General features: G+C 42.3%; 1 protein-coding gene across 1 annotated transcript; it reads right to left on the bottom strand.

Moving 5' to 3' along the window:
• Window positions 1-24: 24 nt before the first annotated feature.
• Window positions 25-15971, bottom strand: si:dkey-219e21.2 (nuclear factor 7, brain). Its single transcript, XM_035753748.2, has 9 exons — window positions 15884-15971; window positions 15472-15519; window positions 11633-11784; window positions 10425-10523; window positions 9686-9814; window positions 8874-9014; window positions 8475-8603; window positions 1576-1681; window positions 25-1307 (listed from the first exon to the last, which is right to left on the bottom strand). Exons 2-9 carry the CDS (start codon window positions 15509-15511, stop codon window positions 775-777), a joined length of 1329 nt encoding a protein of 442 aa, XP_035609641.1. The 5' UTR covers window positions 15512-15519; window positions 15884-15971; the 3' UTR covers window positions 25-774.
• Window positions 15972-17479: the final 1508 nt, after the last annotated feature.

Here is a 17479-nt window from a genome sequence, read left to right as displayed (position 1 = left end):
TGCCACAACAAAGGGGTTGAATACATGTTGACTCAAGCGTTTCATTATTCCATTTTATTCCATTTTGACATTGTGTTGTCTTGTGAGTTGGCCAGTGACAAATCGAAATGTAATCATTTTAAATTCAGGCTATAACACAACAAAATGTGGAAAAAGTCAAGGGGTGTGAATACTTTCTGAAGGGACTGTCTACATATTATGAAAGTGCATAAATATATGAAGACATAAAGGTATAGATACTGTATATAGGTAAATAGATACACTGCAATATATAGATATATTGTAGTTAGATTTCCTCAGTATACATTTCCCATCTTCCATTTAGCTAGCTGTTTCAGTATTATAATGCAATTTATATACAGTATTTCAATTATTTTTTTAATGTATTAAAACGGGGGGGTCAGACATGTACTGTTTAAATCTAGCTTGTCAAAGTTGTTTTATTTTAGGGTATGAAGTTGCCTATTTGCTTCTTCCCACATAGCTCTTAAGATCCATACAGAAGTGTCTAAGCCAACTGTTGTCGAAACAGGGCAAACCCATCCTCAACCCAAGGCTTTGCGGGTCAAAGTGTCAACTGCTCAAACTCTTCTCCAACGGTTCTCTTATTCTTGGTACTTCATTGATCAATGAATCTTATTGATTAACCAGAGTCCACTCCACACACATGGTTTTCCAAGTCCAAATAAGCCAGTGATTGAAAGGTGAAGGAAATCCAGATCTGTAGTCAGCTTATGTTGGGGAGAATCTCTTAACCAAAGACCTGTGATGTCTTCAAAGTGTAGAGACCTTGTGTGGCGAGATGATGGTGATGAGTGAGCGCCCGTCCAGCGGGGCAAACACCGGGTACAGCTTCTCCTTGAACTTGCCTGTGAATGTATAGATGTGGGTCTTGGTCTCTGCGTTGTAGAAGGAGATCTGTCCTTCCTCGTAGTCTAGATAGATCCCCATCTGGCGGGCCACCAGACCCAGGGGCAGGGGTGTCTCAGGCTTGGTACAGGCGTAGAACTGGTGCATACTGCGCCACAGGGTCCAGTAGCCAGTCTGGGGGCTCATGGGGAAGCGGCCCTGGCGTTCGGCACTCGCCGTTGTCAGGCCGACCCGCCAGTAGCCGTTGTTGGCTATGTCGACTTCCCAGTAGTGCCGTCCGGAGGCGTATCCCTCCCAGCCCAGCACGCCAGGCCAGGCGTCGAAGCGCTGGGGACTGAAGGGCAGATTGGACTCAGATATGCCCTCCTGGACCTTGCGGTGGTCATCTGAGAGCTGGAGCCACAGGTGGTTGGTCATGGGGTCAAAGGTCACATCGGCTACAGGGAGGAGAGAGTTGACAACTTTTTGAAATATGCCACACATGTTTTACTTTCACCATTTTAAATAACATTCTGTCATCCATTTTCCACTCTTCGTCTTTTCTATCCTAGTAGTACCAATATTTTGTTGTAAGTTTAAAGTTTGGGCAAAATGTATGAAAATGCTTTAAATTTATATTTTTATTCATTCTTTTTTTCTGTGATTATTTTTTTAATGAATTAATAGTTCATATTAAAGCATGTGTCCAAATAGACGGATAGTTACCTGATGCACTGATCATCCAGTTCCACACTGAGTTAGGGATGTATCTTGGAGTGCCTGCCTTCCAGGTGCACTGCTTCGCTGACAGCCACAGCGGAGAAATGCCACCCTGACAATAGGAACACAGACAAAGTGTATGAATGTAGGTAAAGAATTGTCTTTAGTTTTATTTCCACCATATTACTGTGAGCTGAAATGGTATACAGCGTATTTGAAAAGTATTCAGACCCCTTCCCTTTTCCCACATTTTGTTACGTTACAGCCTTATTCTTTAAATGGATTAAATACATTTTTTCTCACGTTAATCTACACACACAAACCCATAATGACAAAGCGAAAACCGTTTTTTTGCTAATTAAAAAAGTATGAGACTTCAAATTGAGCTCCAGTGCATCCTGTTTCACATTTACATTACATTTACATTTAAGTCATTTAGCAGACGCTCTTATCCAGAGCGACTTACAAATTGGTGCATTCACCTTATGACATCCAGTGGAACAGTCACTTTACAATAGTGCATCTAAATCTTTTAAGGGGGGTGAGAAGGATTACTTTATCCTATCCTAGGTATTCCTTAAAGAGGTGGGGTTTCAGGTGTCTCCGGAAGGTGGTGATTGACTCCGCTGTCCTGGCGTCGTGGGGAGTTTGTTCCACCATTGGGGGCCAGAGCAGCGAACAGTTTTGACTGGGCTGAGCGGGAACTGTACTTCCTCAGTGGTAGGGAGGCGAGCAGGCCAGAGGTGGATGAACGCAGTGCCCTTGTTTGGGTGTAGGGCCTGATCAGAGCCTGGAGGTACATCACTTGCATCAGTGTAAACAACAAAAGGGCAATCAAAGTTGGGATGACCCAAAAGGGGAGGTGTGACGAGGTGTCATTTCAGGGTTTCAAAGGAGGTCTGGCACTCTGCCGTCCATCGGAATTTCGCTCCTTTTCACTTCAACGCGTTGAGGGGTTCTGCCACCTGGGAGAAGACACAAACCGATGGTACCATCCAGCCATCCGATGGAACCGTTGAAGGGCCTTGAGTGTAGTTGGCACAGGGAAGTCTTGTACAGCCTTGGTCTTTTCAGGATCCACAGGAATGCCATCAAAAGACACAATATGGCCCAGGAACTTCAGGGAGGTTTGGCAGAAGTTGCTCTTCTTCATATTCAATGTCAGACCAGCTGACCAGCTCTTAGCTTGAATATCTTGAAAGTGTTGTTCTTTGATGAGCGGCCTTTCAGGTTTTGTCGATATAGGACATGTTTACAAGCGTGGTAATAAGCGTGGTACCTTCAGGCGTTTGGAAATTGCTCCCAAGGATGAACCAGACTTGTGGAGGTCTACAATTTTTTTCTGATGTCTTGGCTGATTTCTTTTGATTTTCCCATGATGTCAAGCAAAGAGGCACTGAGTTTGAAGGTGGGCCTTGAAATACATCCACAGGTACACCTCCAATTGACTCAAATTGTGTCAATTAGCCTATAATAAGCTTCTAAAGCCATGACATAATTTTCTGGAATTTTCTAAGCTGTTTAAAGGCACAGTCAACTTAGTGTATGTACACTTCTGACCCACTGGAATTGTGATACAGTGAATTATAAGTGAAATAAGCTGTCTGTAAACAATTGTTGGAAAAATGACTTGTCATGCACAAAGTAGATGTCCTAACCGACTTGCGAAAACTATAGTTTGTTAACAAGACATTTGTGCAGTGGTTGAAGAACGACTTTTAATGACTTCAACCTAAGTGTATGTTAACTTCTGACTATAAGCAAACCAGCCATTGTGGAATAGATGGAATTAGATTATGATAATACCGATGAATGAATGTGCTTCTTTCATCAGGAATATTTGATGTGTATGACATTTTTGGGTGAAATTTGCATTAAAAAACTGAATAATTGCCCATAATTCTGCACCGTTGGATAGTTGTTCTTCCAATTTTGATCATCATGATTTAGTGACGGCAAAGAAAATGTTTTGATCAACTGGAATTTTTTAACTTTCTGTTTGTGTGCTTGGACTTAAGATACAGTATAAGTGTATGAGGTTGGATTAATCTTTTGCAGGCAGTACTGTTCTTTTGATGGATGTATTTGAAATTTGCATGGTATAATATAGTTCTGATGAATGTATTTATGTTTTGAGAAGACAACTACATTTTGAAAACATATTTACTGTTTTGCAAAATGCCACAGAATTGTGTGTCTTGTGGACCCTGTTTTTGAAAATCAACATTGTTACAAAAAAAAAATGCTTGTACTCGATTGAGAAAAACTGTAAAAAGGTGAATGGATACTTAACTAGAAAGGAGAATGGGGTAGTACTGAGCACAGAGCTGTACCTATATTTACATAGGTGGAAATTGCAGACATTTTACTACAGTACACTAATGTTAGAGAAAGTTTGCATGTAATCGGAAATATAGATAACAGTCTCCCTGTCACTAAAAAGGGGGAGCGCTATATCTCTCTCAATCTTTCTGTGGTTTGCCTCCACACTATGTAGTTCAGTGGTTTCTAGAGAAGCTGTTGCTTGGGTAATTTCTAGCACTTATTAGTGTAAGAAAGGTGTGGGGGAAATGCCTGAGACCATTTAGCTGGGGCAAGCTGGTGATCATCTACATTTCTACAAGATGTAGGATCTTAATCAGAGACAGTTTGCTACAGCAATAAATTAATCCAGCAGCAACAGGAAATGTGAATTATTATGTGGGTTATAATAAATATAAAACATTTTTAGGGGTTGATTAATTTTTCGTTCAGGCAAATCAAGTCTGTTTATTTCCCACTTATTTAAAACTCAAATACACTACAAGTTTGATTTTCCTTCTTTGCAGGGAAATTCTCAGCAACAAAATAGTGATCAATTAAGATCCTACATCTGTACAGGTGCACGCATGCAGACAGACACACACACACACACACACACACACACACACACACACACCCTAATTGAGGATATTGACCTGCACACGTGAATGTATGGTATGTTAGGATTACTTTATTGGAAAGATTCACTTTTTGGAGTTTTGATTTTGCATCAATGACTTTATTTCAAATTCACTATTGAGTCACCCTCTTTATTCAGCAGCAACATTGTCTCGGAATAATCACTCTAGTTTTCAGTTATCAAACACCAACAGGTGCTACTCTTTCGCAATATGTGTATGTCTGTGACTTTGCCATTCTGGTAATGCGGAAACGAACAAGGCCACGTCTAAGCTTTCATGTTCTTCGCAGACTCTAAAAATAGATGCGTAGAAAGGTAGCCGCTCAATCACAAACATGAACATATAGGTAGGGTACAGAGCACTAAATCTCCTGGAGCCTGCCTCTCTCCTGACCAGGGGGATGACACTCTCCGTACTCAGGATAGAGCACCTCTGGGTGGGTAAGGAGGTGAAGGCGGTGAGGGTGGGAGAGGAACGCCATCGAAAGGCTTTGGACAGAGCATATACACAGTAGCACAGGAAACGTACTATCTAGCCACACTAGAAAGCATTAATGTCAATTTCTAACCAAACAAACAACTTTAATGTATCATTTTCCTAACCTTAGCCCTCAGACATAAATTCAGAACCAACAGCTCATATACTTGCTGAACAGTTTTGATGGTATCGCCACTTCTGTGCAGTCTACCATGGCTATTTAGTGACTATCGTAATACATCTAGGTTGGCACTTACCTGCAGAAGAAAAAAACATCAGCATCAGCATGACACCTGTCCTCCATATAATGGTCATCCTCTTTTCTCTATTTCTCTGCAAGGACACGGGTGATGATCCCTCTCTTTTGGTCCTGGGCTGAATGATGGGCGCTAGCTCTAGAGGGCTCTCTCTCTCCCTCTCTCTCTCTCTCTGATCACAGGAAGTGGCTGCACTGACACCAATGTATTTGCTCCCCCTCGCTCTCCTACATTCTCTCCATCTATCTAAGGTTCTTATTTTTACCTCCCTAAGCATATATACTTGTCTTTTTCTGTCTTAGTTCTCGCTGTCTCTTCCTCTCTAACCACCACTCTTTCTCTATTTTACGCCCTTATCCCTTTCTCTTAGCATTTGTTTTTCCGTAGTGCATGTTCAGCTCCTCAGTATCTCCATTTGTAACAGATTTCAGGCTTTATCAACAGACAGCCTATGAATGTAAAAAAAAATTAACTTAAATTCCTAAAGGTACTGTGTGCTTCCTCCGGCTGTCAAATAAAGCAATAATAAGCAAGAGGGTAAGCATTACTGTGATTATTGGCACGGCTGGATTGTTAAACCTGCAAGAGCCTAAATTCGGTTGCTGTTGTTACAGCCCACAGGGACACATCACAAAAATGTGCAATCTACCCCACCATGGCAAGGTGGCAGCTCCAGTATTATACACAGCGAGCAAGGATATCAAATTATCAAAACATTTCAAAGCTAAGGTACAGAATAACTTGATCTCTAATGGTGTACCATTGATATCAACAGGTGAGTTATTTTTTTGTGCTTATATAAACTCAGCAAAAAAGAAACGGCCCCTTTTCAGGACACTGTCTTTCAAAGATAATTCATACAAATCCAAATAACTTCACAGATCATCATTTTAAAGGGTTTAAACACTGTTTCCCATGCTTGTTCAATGAACCATAAACAATTAATGAACATGCACCTGTGGAACGGTCGTTAAGATACTAACAGCTTACAGACGGTAGGTCAGTTAGGTCCTCACCAGACATCACCGGCAACAACGTTGCCTATGGGCACGAACCCACCGTTCCCACCGGACCAGGCAGGACTGGCAAAAGTGCTCTTCACTGACGAGTTGCGGTTTTGTCTCACCAGGGGTGATGGTCGGATTCGCGTTTATTGTCGAAGGAATGAGTGTTACACCGAACCCTGTACTCTGGAGCGGGATCGATTTGGAGGTGAAGGGTCCGTCATGGTCTGGGGCGGTGTGTCACAGCATCATCGGATGGAGCTTGTTGTCATTGCAGGCAATCTCAACGCTGTGAGTTGCAGGGAAGACATCCTCCTCCCTCATGTGGTACCCTTCCCGCAGGCTCACCCTGACATGACCCTCCAGCATGACAATGCCATCAGCCATACTGTTTGTTTTGTGCGTGAGTTCCTGCAAGACAGGAATGTCAGTGTTCTGCCCTGGCCAGCGAAGAGCCTGGACCTCAATCCCAATGAGCACGTCTGGGACCTGTTGGATCGGAGGGTGAGCGCTAGGGCCATTCCCCAGAAATGTCTGGGAATTTGCATGTGCCTTGGTGGAAGAGTGAGGTAACATCTCACAGCAAGAACATGCAAATCTGGTGCAGTCCATGAGGAGGAGATGCACTGCTGTACTTAATGCAGCTGGTGGCCACACCAGATACTGACTGTAAACTTTTGATTTTGACTCCCCCTTTGTTCAGGGACACATTATTCCATTTCTGTTAGTCACATGTCTGTGGAACTTGTTCAGTTTATGTCTCAGTTGTTAAATCTTATGTTAATACAAATATTTACATATGTTAAGTTTGCTGCAAATTTACGCAGTTGACAGTGAGTGGATGTTTCTTTTTTGCTGAGTTTCATTGAACATCCTTCAGATGTTTCTACAACTTTACCTGTGGTAAACTTTATTATTTGGACATGATTTGGAAAGGCACATGAGTGTCTATATAATACCCACAGTTGACAGTGCATGTCAGAGCAAAAACCAAGCCATGAGGTCGAAGGAATTGTCCGTAGAGCTCTGAGACAGGATTGTGTCGAGGCACAGATCTGGGGAAGGGTACCAAAACATTTCTGCAGCATTAAAGGTCCCAAAGAACACAGTGGCCTCCATCATTCTTAAATGGAAGAAATTTGAAACCACAAAGACTCTTCCTAGACATGGCTGCCCGGCCAAAGTGAGCAATCAGGCAAGAAGGGCCTTGGTCAGGGATGTGACCAAGAACCCGGTGGTCACTCTGACAGAGCTCCAGAGTTCCTCTGTAGAGATGGGAGAACCTTCCAGAAGGACAACCATCTCACTCCACCAATCAGGCCTTTTATGGTAGAGTGGCCAGACAGAAGCCACTCTTCAGTAAAATGAACATGACAGCCCGATTGTCGTTTGCCAAAAGGCACCAAAAGGACTCAGACCATGAGAAACAAGATTCTTTGGTCTGATGAAACCAAGATTGCACTCTGTGGCCTGAATGCCAAGTGCCACTTCTGGAGGAAACCGGGCACCATCTCTATGGTGAAGCATGGTGGTGGCAGCATCATGTTGTGGGGATGTTTTCAGTTTGCAGGGACTTGAAGACTAATCAGGATCGAGGGAAAGATGAACGGAGTAAAGTACAGAGAGATCCTTGATGAAAACCTGCTCCAGAGCGCTCAGGACTTCAGACTGGGGCGAAGGTTCACCTTCCAACAGGACAACAACCCTAAGCACACAGCTAAGACAATGCAGGAGTGGCTTCAGGACAAGTTTCTGAATTTCCTTGAGTGGCACAGCCAGAGCCCGGACTTGAGCCCGATCGAGCAACTCTGGAGAGACCTGAAAATTGCTGTGTAGCGAGCTGACAAAGCCTGAGAGGATCTGCAGAGAAGAATGGGAGAAACTCCCCAAATCAGGTGTGCCTCGAGTCTAAAGGCACTGCATGTATATTTGATTATGTAGACAATATAACTGTATAGCTGATTCTCAATCTACGTTTAAGAGGAAATATTGCTAATTTCAATGGATTCTGGCAAGTGTACGACTTCAGAAAATAAGAAGTTGTACATAACATTCTGAGTTATGTTTTATGAGAAGAGCTCTAATAAACTACTTCTCTAACTTAGTGTTGACCACTTTTACAGCTTTTTTCCTTCATTTTTTGGGAGGTGTGTATGTTTTTGTGTTTGCTTGTGTGTTTTTGTGTGTGTGTGTGTGTGTGTGTGTGTGTGTGTGTGTCGTCTCACCTTGCAGTCCTCCTTGAGCAGTGACCAAGTAATGAACTCCAGTAAGGGCAGGAGGTTGACCAGTCTCTTCTTCCTCAGACCCAGCAGACGCAGAACATTGCCTAGCTCATTGCTCTGCACCCCACAACGCTGTGTAGACAGACACATAGCCAGACAGACGTTAATACCAAGTCATCTCTATCAGTCCTTTCACACTTTTTAGCCCTTATGCTAAATGGTATCTATTTGGTAGCAAATCTGCAGATAGCAGTTAACCAATGCTGTTTGAATGCTAGGTTATACAAATTGCTATCTGTTTGGAACACAGTTTTTCCCCCATTTCCATCCTCGGTAGTGTCCCTTTGTTTCTCATATACATTTGTATCCTTGACCTTGACCCCGTTACCCCTGACCTCTCACCTCTGAGGCGCTCTGCAGCTCCTTGGCCCACTCCATGATCCTCTGCTGCACTTCCTCATCGGGGTCCTTCTCGCCATCCTTGTTTTCTTCTTCCTCTTCCTCCTCACATCTCTCCTGCACCCAGGGCCTAGCCTTCGCCAGCTGAGGAGACACAGAGGAATACAGTTGAAGGTTTTCAGTCACATTCAACGTCATTTATTTATGAATAAATGCTGTCTGAATTTAAGCATGCTCCCTCTTATTCTCTCTCTCTCCCTCGCTCTCCATCCCCTTCCGGAGGATCTGAGCCCTAGGACCATGCCTAAGGACTACCTGGCCTGATGACTCCTGGCTGCCTCCAGTCCACCTGGTTGTGCTGCTACTCCAATTTCAACTGTTCTGCCTGCGACTATGGAACCCTGACCTGTTCACTGGACATGCTACCTTGTCCCGGGCCTGGTGTTTATGACATTCTCTCTCTCTGCTGTCTCGACCTCTGAATGACCCTGCTCGTGAGCTATGAACGTTTGGCCATGCACTATCTCCACCCGGCACAGCCAGAAGATGACTGGCCAGCCCTCAGAGCCTGGTTCATCTTTAGGTTTCTTCCTAGGTTCCTGCCTTTCTAGGGAGTTTGTCATAGCCACCGTGCTTCTACATCTGCATTGCTTGCTGTTTGGGGTTTTAGGCTGGGTTGCCTTACAGCACTTTGTGACATCCGCTGATGTCACAAGGGCTTTATAAATACATTTGATTAATTGATAGTTATGATACTTCAAGCGAACATTTGATAGAGTACACACAAAAAAAGTCAGTATTCGTTTTTTTCTCGCCTTGTCGACGCTGTTGAGCTCATTGGCCCACAGCACAATGAGTTTCCTGCTCTCTTCCAGACTGCGTTCTGTTTTCAGTTCCACCGGGGTCTCTCCTTTACTGGTGCCCTTCCCCGCATCACTGCCACTCTGCAACAAGACAACACAGCAACCAGGTCAATACCATACTGTACGTTCTCAATAGTGTGTATAGCTATCTCATCTCAATCCTCTTAATGTCAAAGCAATGTTGTAGAAATTACTGCAAAAAGGCGAAAACAACTAGGCATCAAGTAAATTACTAGATCAAATCAATTCAAAATGGGATCAAATCAATTCAAAATGGGATGGTTGAGAGTGTTTTTTGTTTACGTAACCCTGTTACTGCCTGGGAGGCCAGAAGCCAGGTCAGCACTCCCCGCCATATCTCCAACCCCATCTGCCCCCCCTTGCATTTCAACACGTTTTCATATCATATGCTATCTGGGAGGCCCTCGCCGACCCCCCTCCTCAAAGTTTCCTAGTGACTGACAGAAGCCCCTCTAAGCCGGGCCTACTATTTTTCCTTCACCTCACATTTTGCATTAATACAAATAAAGGACAAAATAACACTCACTAATACTATCATACTAACATTGTACATGTGTATATATCTGAACTTTCTCAGTTACTGATTTTGTTCCCTCCTCCCTTGTTCTTTCTATAGATATATATCTCCCCCCTCCCCTCCCTCTCTCTCCCTTTCAGGGTCCTACTGTACCTTGCAGACTTGGGCCACCTGCTCCTTCCAATGGTTGATGAAGCGGACACATTCCTGCAGACTGCGCAGGTTCTTCATGCCATTCTGATGAGGGTGTTGCTACAAAGGACACACGCACACACATACAGTATGAACAGTGTGGTGGATGAATCAGAATTAGTTGGGTAACATAAACAAGATGTTTTATTTACATAATATGCTTATGTAAATACTTGTCATTAGAATGTTTCCTTTTGGACTATAAGGGTTGGCAGTTGCACTTATCCCTTCTCAGCTAGGGCTCAGTCACTTGGGGCCCGGAGAGGTCAGGCTTGTCTTCATATGTGAATGTATCTGTCAAACCATCTGGTGATATGCAGAATATCAGAAGGGGAGGAGGACAGAATGGAACATTGTCTTCTTATGTGAATGTGTCTTTACCTATTCTTAAACCATGTGAAGGGATGGTGTGATTAATGGGGAACCAATTAATTGTCTCCACAATGTCTGTACGCCAGTCACTCCCTCCTTTTCCCATTGGGGGGAGGAGTATGGCGGTGTCTGGAACCATTGTATGACCCCTCTGATGTTGCACTTGTCTTTCATAGTATATGACCTAGAGGCTCACTCCCCTCAGTGAGCTTGTCCAGGAGTGGGGTGTACTTGAGATGGGAGTACCTAGAGTTGACAATTGATATATGCCATTGGATGAGTTGGTGTTCTTGTACTATGAAGTACCGGGAACGAGATTAGAACCTCGTCTTCGAGACCAAACTGAATGATAATTTATAGCTAATGCTATCTGGCTATGGGATATTCCTCTCTCAAGTAAAAGTCCCTTTGTGAACAGTTCCTAAGATCTGTGGTTCGTCATGTAAGTTGAGAGGGGTGTATCTTAGCTATAAAATATATTTGTATTCTTATGCAGGGACTCTCAGAATTAATTATAGACACTGAATTGATCTGAGAGTCAAAGGGCTATTGTGAAGCTCATATTATTAAAGATGAAGTTTAAGTATAACTCTGACTGGTGTGTGGTTTGTCACTCTCCTCATTTGGTGATACAGGAAATTGCAACGGGTAGGCAGGTAAAGGTAGAAAAACAGTACAAAGGAACATATACAGGTAGAAGAGTAGACAATTTAACAGGAAGAGTTTGGGATGGACTGGATGCTGACGTGATGCTGTGAGTGGATGGAGGTGTGTGTGTGTGCATGTGTGTAGCCTACCGATGAGCGATGTGTGGAGGGGGCACTGCTCTTGCGGGGGCTGGTAGGGGCTGAGCTGTGGGCCTGGAGGTCCTCTTCAGGAAGGTTCCAGCGCACCGCCCCAATGGATTGACTCTGTGTAGAGCTCTCCAACTTCAGCTGGGAGTTAAGCTCTGGAGGTGAAATAGTGATAAAATTAGATTACAGTGGATGAGGGGTGGGGGACGCACATACATTTTAGAGTCAGATTTAACTAAGCGTATACATTTAACTTTACGTCAGATTTAATTAAATCAAATGAGTTATTGCTTAAAGGCCCAGTGCAGTCAAAAATTTGATTTCCTGTGATTTATATATATTTCCACACTATGAAGTTGGAATAATACTGTGAAATTGGGAAGATTGTGATAATTCCCTTTTAGTGTAAGAGCTGTTTGAAAAGACCGCCTGAAATTTCAGCTTGTTGTGGTGGGATGGAGTTTTGGCCTGCTGGTGACATCACCAGGCCATAAATTAGTTAATAGACCAATAAGAAAGAGAGCTAGTTTTCAGTTTTCCCCTTCCCACAGACCCCTTCCAAACAGTCCTGTCAAAATTCTTGCTTGAGAAATTGCTCTTTGTTAACCCACTGAACATGGAAGTCCATTCAATGTCTATTTCATGTTGGATCAATGTAATTTCGTGAAATGACATGGAAAAAACGTTGATTCAACTTGTGTGTACCCGTTGGAAAGAAAACATTTTGAAACATTTTGTTGGACCATTTTAATGGAAAACAATCACAGTAATTGTTACCAGAAATATTTTGATATTGAGAATAAAAAAAAACGTCTGCATTGGACATTCAAAAGATAAACAATTATAAAATAGTAACTATTTGCTCTATTGTTCATTGTTAATTATTACGAAGCGGCCAAGTCCTATGAACAGATACAGTAGATAGATTCATTGTTCGATGCTTGTATTTGATGATTGCCTAACTATTGGACGATTGTGATTAGATAAAGATTTAATACCATTTTGGAATAAATTCATTATTCATATTAGAACAATAGATAATTATCCATGTAGTCACATTTAATATAATGGCATGCGATTCTAAATACTCTAGTTCTAAACAAAGGTTGCATACACCACTGTTCAAAAGTTTGGGGTCACTTAGAAATGTCCTTGTTTTTGAAAAAAAAGCACATTTTTTTGTCCATTAAAATAACACCAAATTGATCAGAAATAAAGTGTAGACATTGTTAATGTTGTAAATGACTATTGTAGCTGGAAACGGCAGATTTGTTATGGAATATCTACATAGGCGTACAGAGGCCCATTATCAGCAACCAACACTCCTGTGTTCCAATGGCACGTTGTGTTAGCTAATCCAAGTTTATCATTTTAAAAGGCTAATTGACCATTAGAAAACCCTTTTGCAATTATGTTAGCACAGCTGAAAACTGTTGTCCTGATTAAAGAAGCAATAAAACTGGCCTTCTTTAGACTAGTTTAGTATCTGGAGTATCAGCATTTGTGTGTTCGATTACAGGCCAAAATGGCCAGAAACAAATAACTTTCTTCTGAAACTCGTCAGTCTATTCTTGTTCTGAGAAATGAAGGCTATTCCATGCGAGAGATTGCCAAGAAACTGAAGATCTCATACAACGCTGTGTACTACTCCCTTCACAGAACAGCGCAAGCTGGCCCTAACCAGAATAGAAAGAGGAATGGGAGGCCACGGTGCACAACTGAGCAAGAGGACAAGTACATTAGAGTGTCTAGTTTGAGAAACAGACGTCTCACAAGTCCTCAACTGGCAGCTTCCTTAAGTAATATCCGCAAAACACCAGTCTCAGCGTCAACAATGAAGAGGCGACTCCGGGATGCTGGCCTTCTAGGCAGAGTTCCTCTGTCCAGTGTCTGTGTTCTTTTGCCCATCTTAATCTTATCTTTTTATTGGCCAGTCTGAGATACGTCATTTTCTTTGCAACTCTGCCTAGAAGGCCAGTATCCCAAAGTCGCCTCTTATGTGAAGATGTCGTGATGCATGAGGCAAATGGTGGTCACACCAGATACTGACTGGTTATCTGATCCACGCCCCTACCTTTTTTTAAGGTGTCTGGGACCAACAGATGCATATCTGTAATCCCAGTCATGTGAAATCCATAGATTTAGGCTTAATTTATTTATTTTAATTGACCGATTTCCTTATACTGTAGCTCAGTAAAATCTTTGAAACTGTTGCATGTTACGTTTCTATTTTTGTTCAGTATAGAATCAGCTGGGGGATGATTTTTTTTTTTACTAAAACCTAATAATTTCAAACCTTGCTTACATTTGTATATGATCACATATATACAGTGCTTTCGGGAAAGTATTCAGACCCCTTGACTTTTTCCACATTTTATTACATTACAACCTTAATCTAAAATTGAATAAATTTAAAAAGTCAACAACATTTTTTTTTGCTAATTTATAGAAATATTCAGATCCTTTGCTATAAGACCCGAAATTGAGTTCAAGTGCATCCTGTTTCCATTGACCATCCTTGAGATGTATCTACAACTTCATTGGAGTCCACTTGTGGTAAATTCAATTGATTGGACATGATTTGGAAAGGCACACAGCTGTCTATATAAGGTCCCACAGTTGACAGTGCATGTCAGATCAAAAACCAAGCCATGAGGTTGAAGGACTCAGGATTGTGTCTAGGTACAGATCTGGGGAAGGGTACCAAAATATTTCTGCAGCATTGACAGTCCCCAAGAACACAGGGACCTCCATCCCTCTTAAATGGAAGAAGTTTGTAACCACCAAGACTCTTCCTAGAGCTGCCCCCCCCCCCAGCCAAACTGAGCAATTGGGGGAGAAGGGCCTTGGTCAGGGAGGTGACCAAGTACCCGCTGGTCCTCTGTGGATATGGGAGAACCTTCCAGAAGGCCGGCCATCTCTGAAGCACACCACCAATAAGGTCTTTAAGGTAGAGTTGCCAGACGGAAGCCACTCAGTAAAAAGGCACATGACAGCGTGTTTGGAGTTTGCCAAAAGGCACCCAAAGACTCTCAGACGATGACAAACAAGATTCTCTGACCTGATGAAACCAATATTAAACTCTTTGGCCTGAATGCTGAGATTCACATCTTTACGAAACCTGGCACCATCCCTACAGTGAAGCATGGTGGTGGGAGCATCATGCTGTGGGGATGTTTTTCAGGGGCAGGGACTGGAAGACTAGTCAGGATCGAGACAAAGATGAACAAAGCAAAGTACAGAGAGATCCTTGAAGAAAACCTCCAGAGCGCTCACCTCCTCAGACTGGGGCGAACGTTCACCTTCCAACAGGACAACGACCCTAAGCACACAGCCAAGACAATGCAGGAGTGGCCCAGCCAGAGCCTGGACTTAAACCTGATCGAACATCTCTGGAGAGACCTGAAAATAGCTGTCCAGCAAATCTCCAACCTGACGGAGCTTGAGAGGATCTGCAGAGAAGAATGGGAAAAACTCCCCAAATACAGGTGTGCCAAGCTTGTAGCGTTATACCCAAAAAGACTTAAGGCTGTAATCGCTGCAAAAGGTGCTTCAACAAAGTACTGAGTAAAGGGTCTGAATACGTGTGTAAATGTGATATATAATTAGCAGAAAAAGTCTAAAAACCTGTTTTTGCTTTGTCATTACAGGATATTGTGTGTAGATTGATGAGGGGAAAAACAATTTAATCAATTTTAGAATAAGGCTATAACCTAACAAAATGTGGAAAAAGTCTGAGTACTTTCGAAAGGCTTTGTGTATATATATAAGACAATAATGTATAACATATCTAATATATCCAATATTATAATATAATACTGTTAATAGGGAACAATACTTACTAGACACCTTCAGAATGCTCTTCATCTTGAAAGTTTCCATCCTCAGTCCTGTATGGACAAGGTAGACTCCTTACAAAATATTCCATTTAACAATAGAGGCAAAGAGGCCACTGAGGATATTACTATGTATCCTCATGTTGAATTTTACAAAATGGCACAACCTAATTAAAAACTGAAAGTCCACTAGCAAGCTATGAATATACAACACAATGGTATGACATATCTACACAAAATCGAAACGCAGATCTAAGACCAATGCCAGAGGCCGTTGTTGAAGCTATGAAAATGACTTCAGTAGAGAGATATAATCTACATCATAATGAAAACTACAGCAATGGCTATGTCCTTACATCAGACAAAATGATAAAGAATGAAACATTTGAGATAAAAATTCCCAAATTCAAAATTCTACCCTATGCATGTAGGTCGGGCTGGTGCGCGGTCGTGGTGGTGGTGGTGGTGGTAAGACTGGACAGCAAACCCTGCTCATCTACTGTTTTTGTTACATGCTGAGGTGGTTTAATCTTTGGACCTTTTATGGTGCTTGGGAAAGTGAGAAGGAGGGGGGGAGGATCTTTCTGCAGGTATAATCAGCCTACCTTCCCAGAAATCCATATTGGCTATACCATGAGGAGAGCGCCTGAGATTCTAGTCTAGTGATAAGGGGTCACAGGCAGACCAATTCTGATCTTTTTTCCACTAATTGGTCTTTTGACCAATCAGATCAGCTCTGAAAACAGGAGTGAAAGTATATTTCTTACCTTACGGGACACCCAAGTTCGAGCACACATTTTTTTGTATAGCCAAGATGTCCAGTGGAAGCTGCTGAGGGGATGTTTTTCAGGGGCAGGGACTGGAAGACTAGTCAGGATCGAGACAAAGACGAACAAAGCAAAGTACAGAGATCCTTGATGAAAACCTCCAGAGCGCTCACCTCCTCAGACTGGGGTGAACGTTCACCTTCCAACAGGACAACGATCCTAAGCACACAGCCAAGACAATGCAGGAGTGACCCAGCCAGAGCCTCATAATAATGGTTGGAACGGAGCAGGAATGGCATTAAACACATGTAAATCATGTTTTGTTTTTTAATGTATTTTTAAAAAAAATGTACCACCCTTTTTCTACCCAATTTCCAATTTTCGTCCACTGATTCCGCTCCATCCTTTACCACAAGCCCACCCTCCCAAATTAAGGTTCCACCAACCTCCTGTGGTTTAATCATATAATTAACATAGGCCTACACAATCCCTATTCAGTTCATATATGATCTCTGTGTGCCTAGTAGCCTAGGCCTAGTAAAGATTTGTCATTTCACTTTAATCATGCATTCATTACCTTTTAATGTGGCATAAACACAACCTGTCATGATGTTAACATCTGATTGTCAAACATTCACTTCAAAAACATTAAAATCGTTTTGTTGTTTTGTATTAGTTTTGTTCAGTGTTCGATCTTCCATTAAAATAAATATGTACGCTTACCACGCTGCGCCTTGGTCTCCTCCATATGACAACCGTGACACCGTGCTTACTGAGGTATGGCCTATACTGTCGCCTTGAAATGTAATTTTAGGAATGCCCATCTAAAACATCAAAACGTTTACATACACCTTAGCCAAATACATTTAAACTCAGTTTTTCACAAATCCTGACATTTAATCATAGTAAGATTTCCCTGGCTTAGGTCAGTTAGGATCACTTTAACAATGTGAAATGTCAGAATAATAGTAGAGAGAAGGATTTATTTCAGCTTTTTTTTCTTTCATCACATTCCCAGTGGGTCACTCAATTAGTATTTGGTAGCATTGCCTTTAAATTGTTTAACTTGGGTCAAATGTTTTAGGTAGCCTTCCACAAGCTTCCCACAATAAGTTGGGGGAACTTTGGCCCATTACTCCTGACAGAGCTGGTGTAACTGAGTTGTTGTTGTCCTTAAGCCATTTTGCCACAACTTTGGAAATTGTCCATTTGGAAGACCCATTTGCGACCAAGCATTAACTTCCTGA

This window comes from Oncorhynchus keta, chromosome 35, assembly GCF_023373465.1.
Source record: "Oncorhynchus keta strain PuntledgeMale-10-30-2019 chromosome 35, Oket_V2, whole genome shotgun sequence".
NCBI lineage: Eukaryota > Metazoa > Chordata > Actinopteri > Salmoniformes > Salmonidae > Oncorhynchus > Oncorhynchus keta.
The sequence above is the reverse complement of the archived record's forward strand: the minus strand, read 5'-3'. Positions and strand labels throughout refer to the sequence as shown.

Excerpts from the sequence above, each read along its gene's own strand:
- si:dkey-219e21.2 (XM_035753748.2), bottom strand. The coding sequence starts at position 15,511 with ATGGAAACTTTCAAGATGAAGAGCATTCTGAAGGTGTCTA. Across the intron at positions 1,682-8,474 it reads TGCTCAAGGAGGACTGCAAG|GGTGGCATTTCTCCGCTGTG; the intron begins GTGAGACGACAC and ends TCCTATTGTCAG. Across the intron at positions 1,308-1,575 it reads CTGGATGATCAGTGCATCAG|CCGATGTGACCTTTGACCCC; the intron begins GTAACTATCCGT and ends TCCTCCCTGTAG.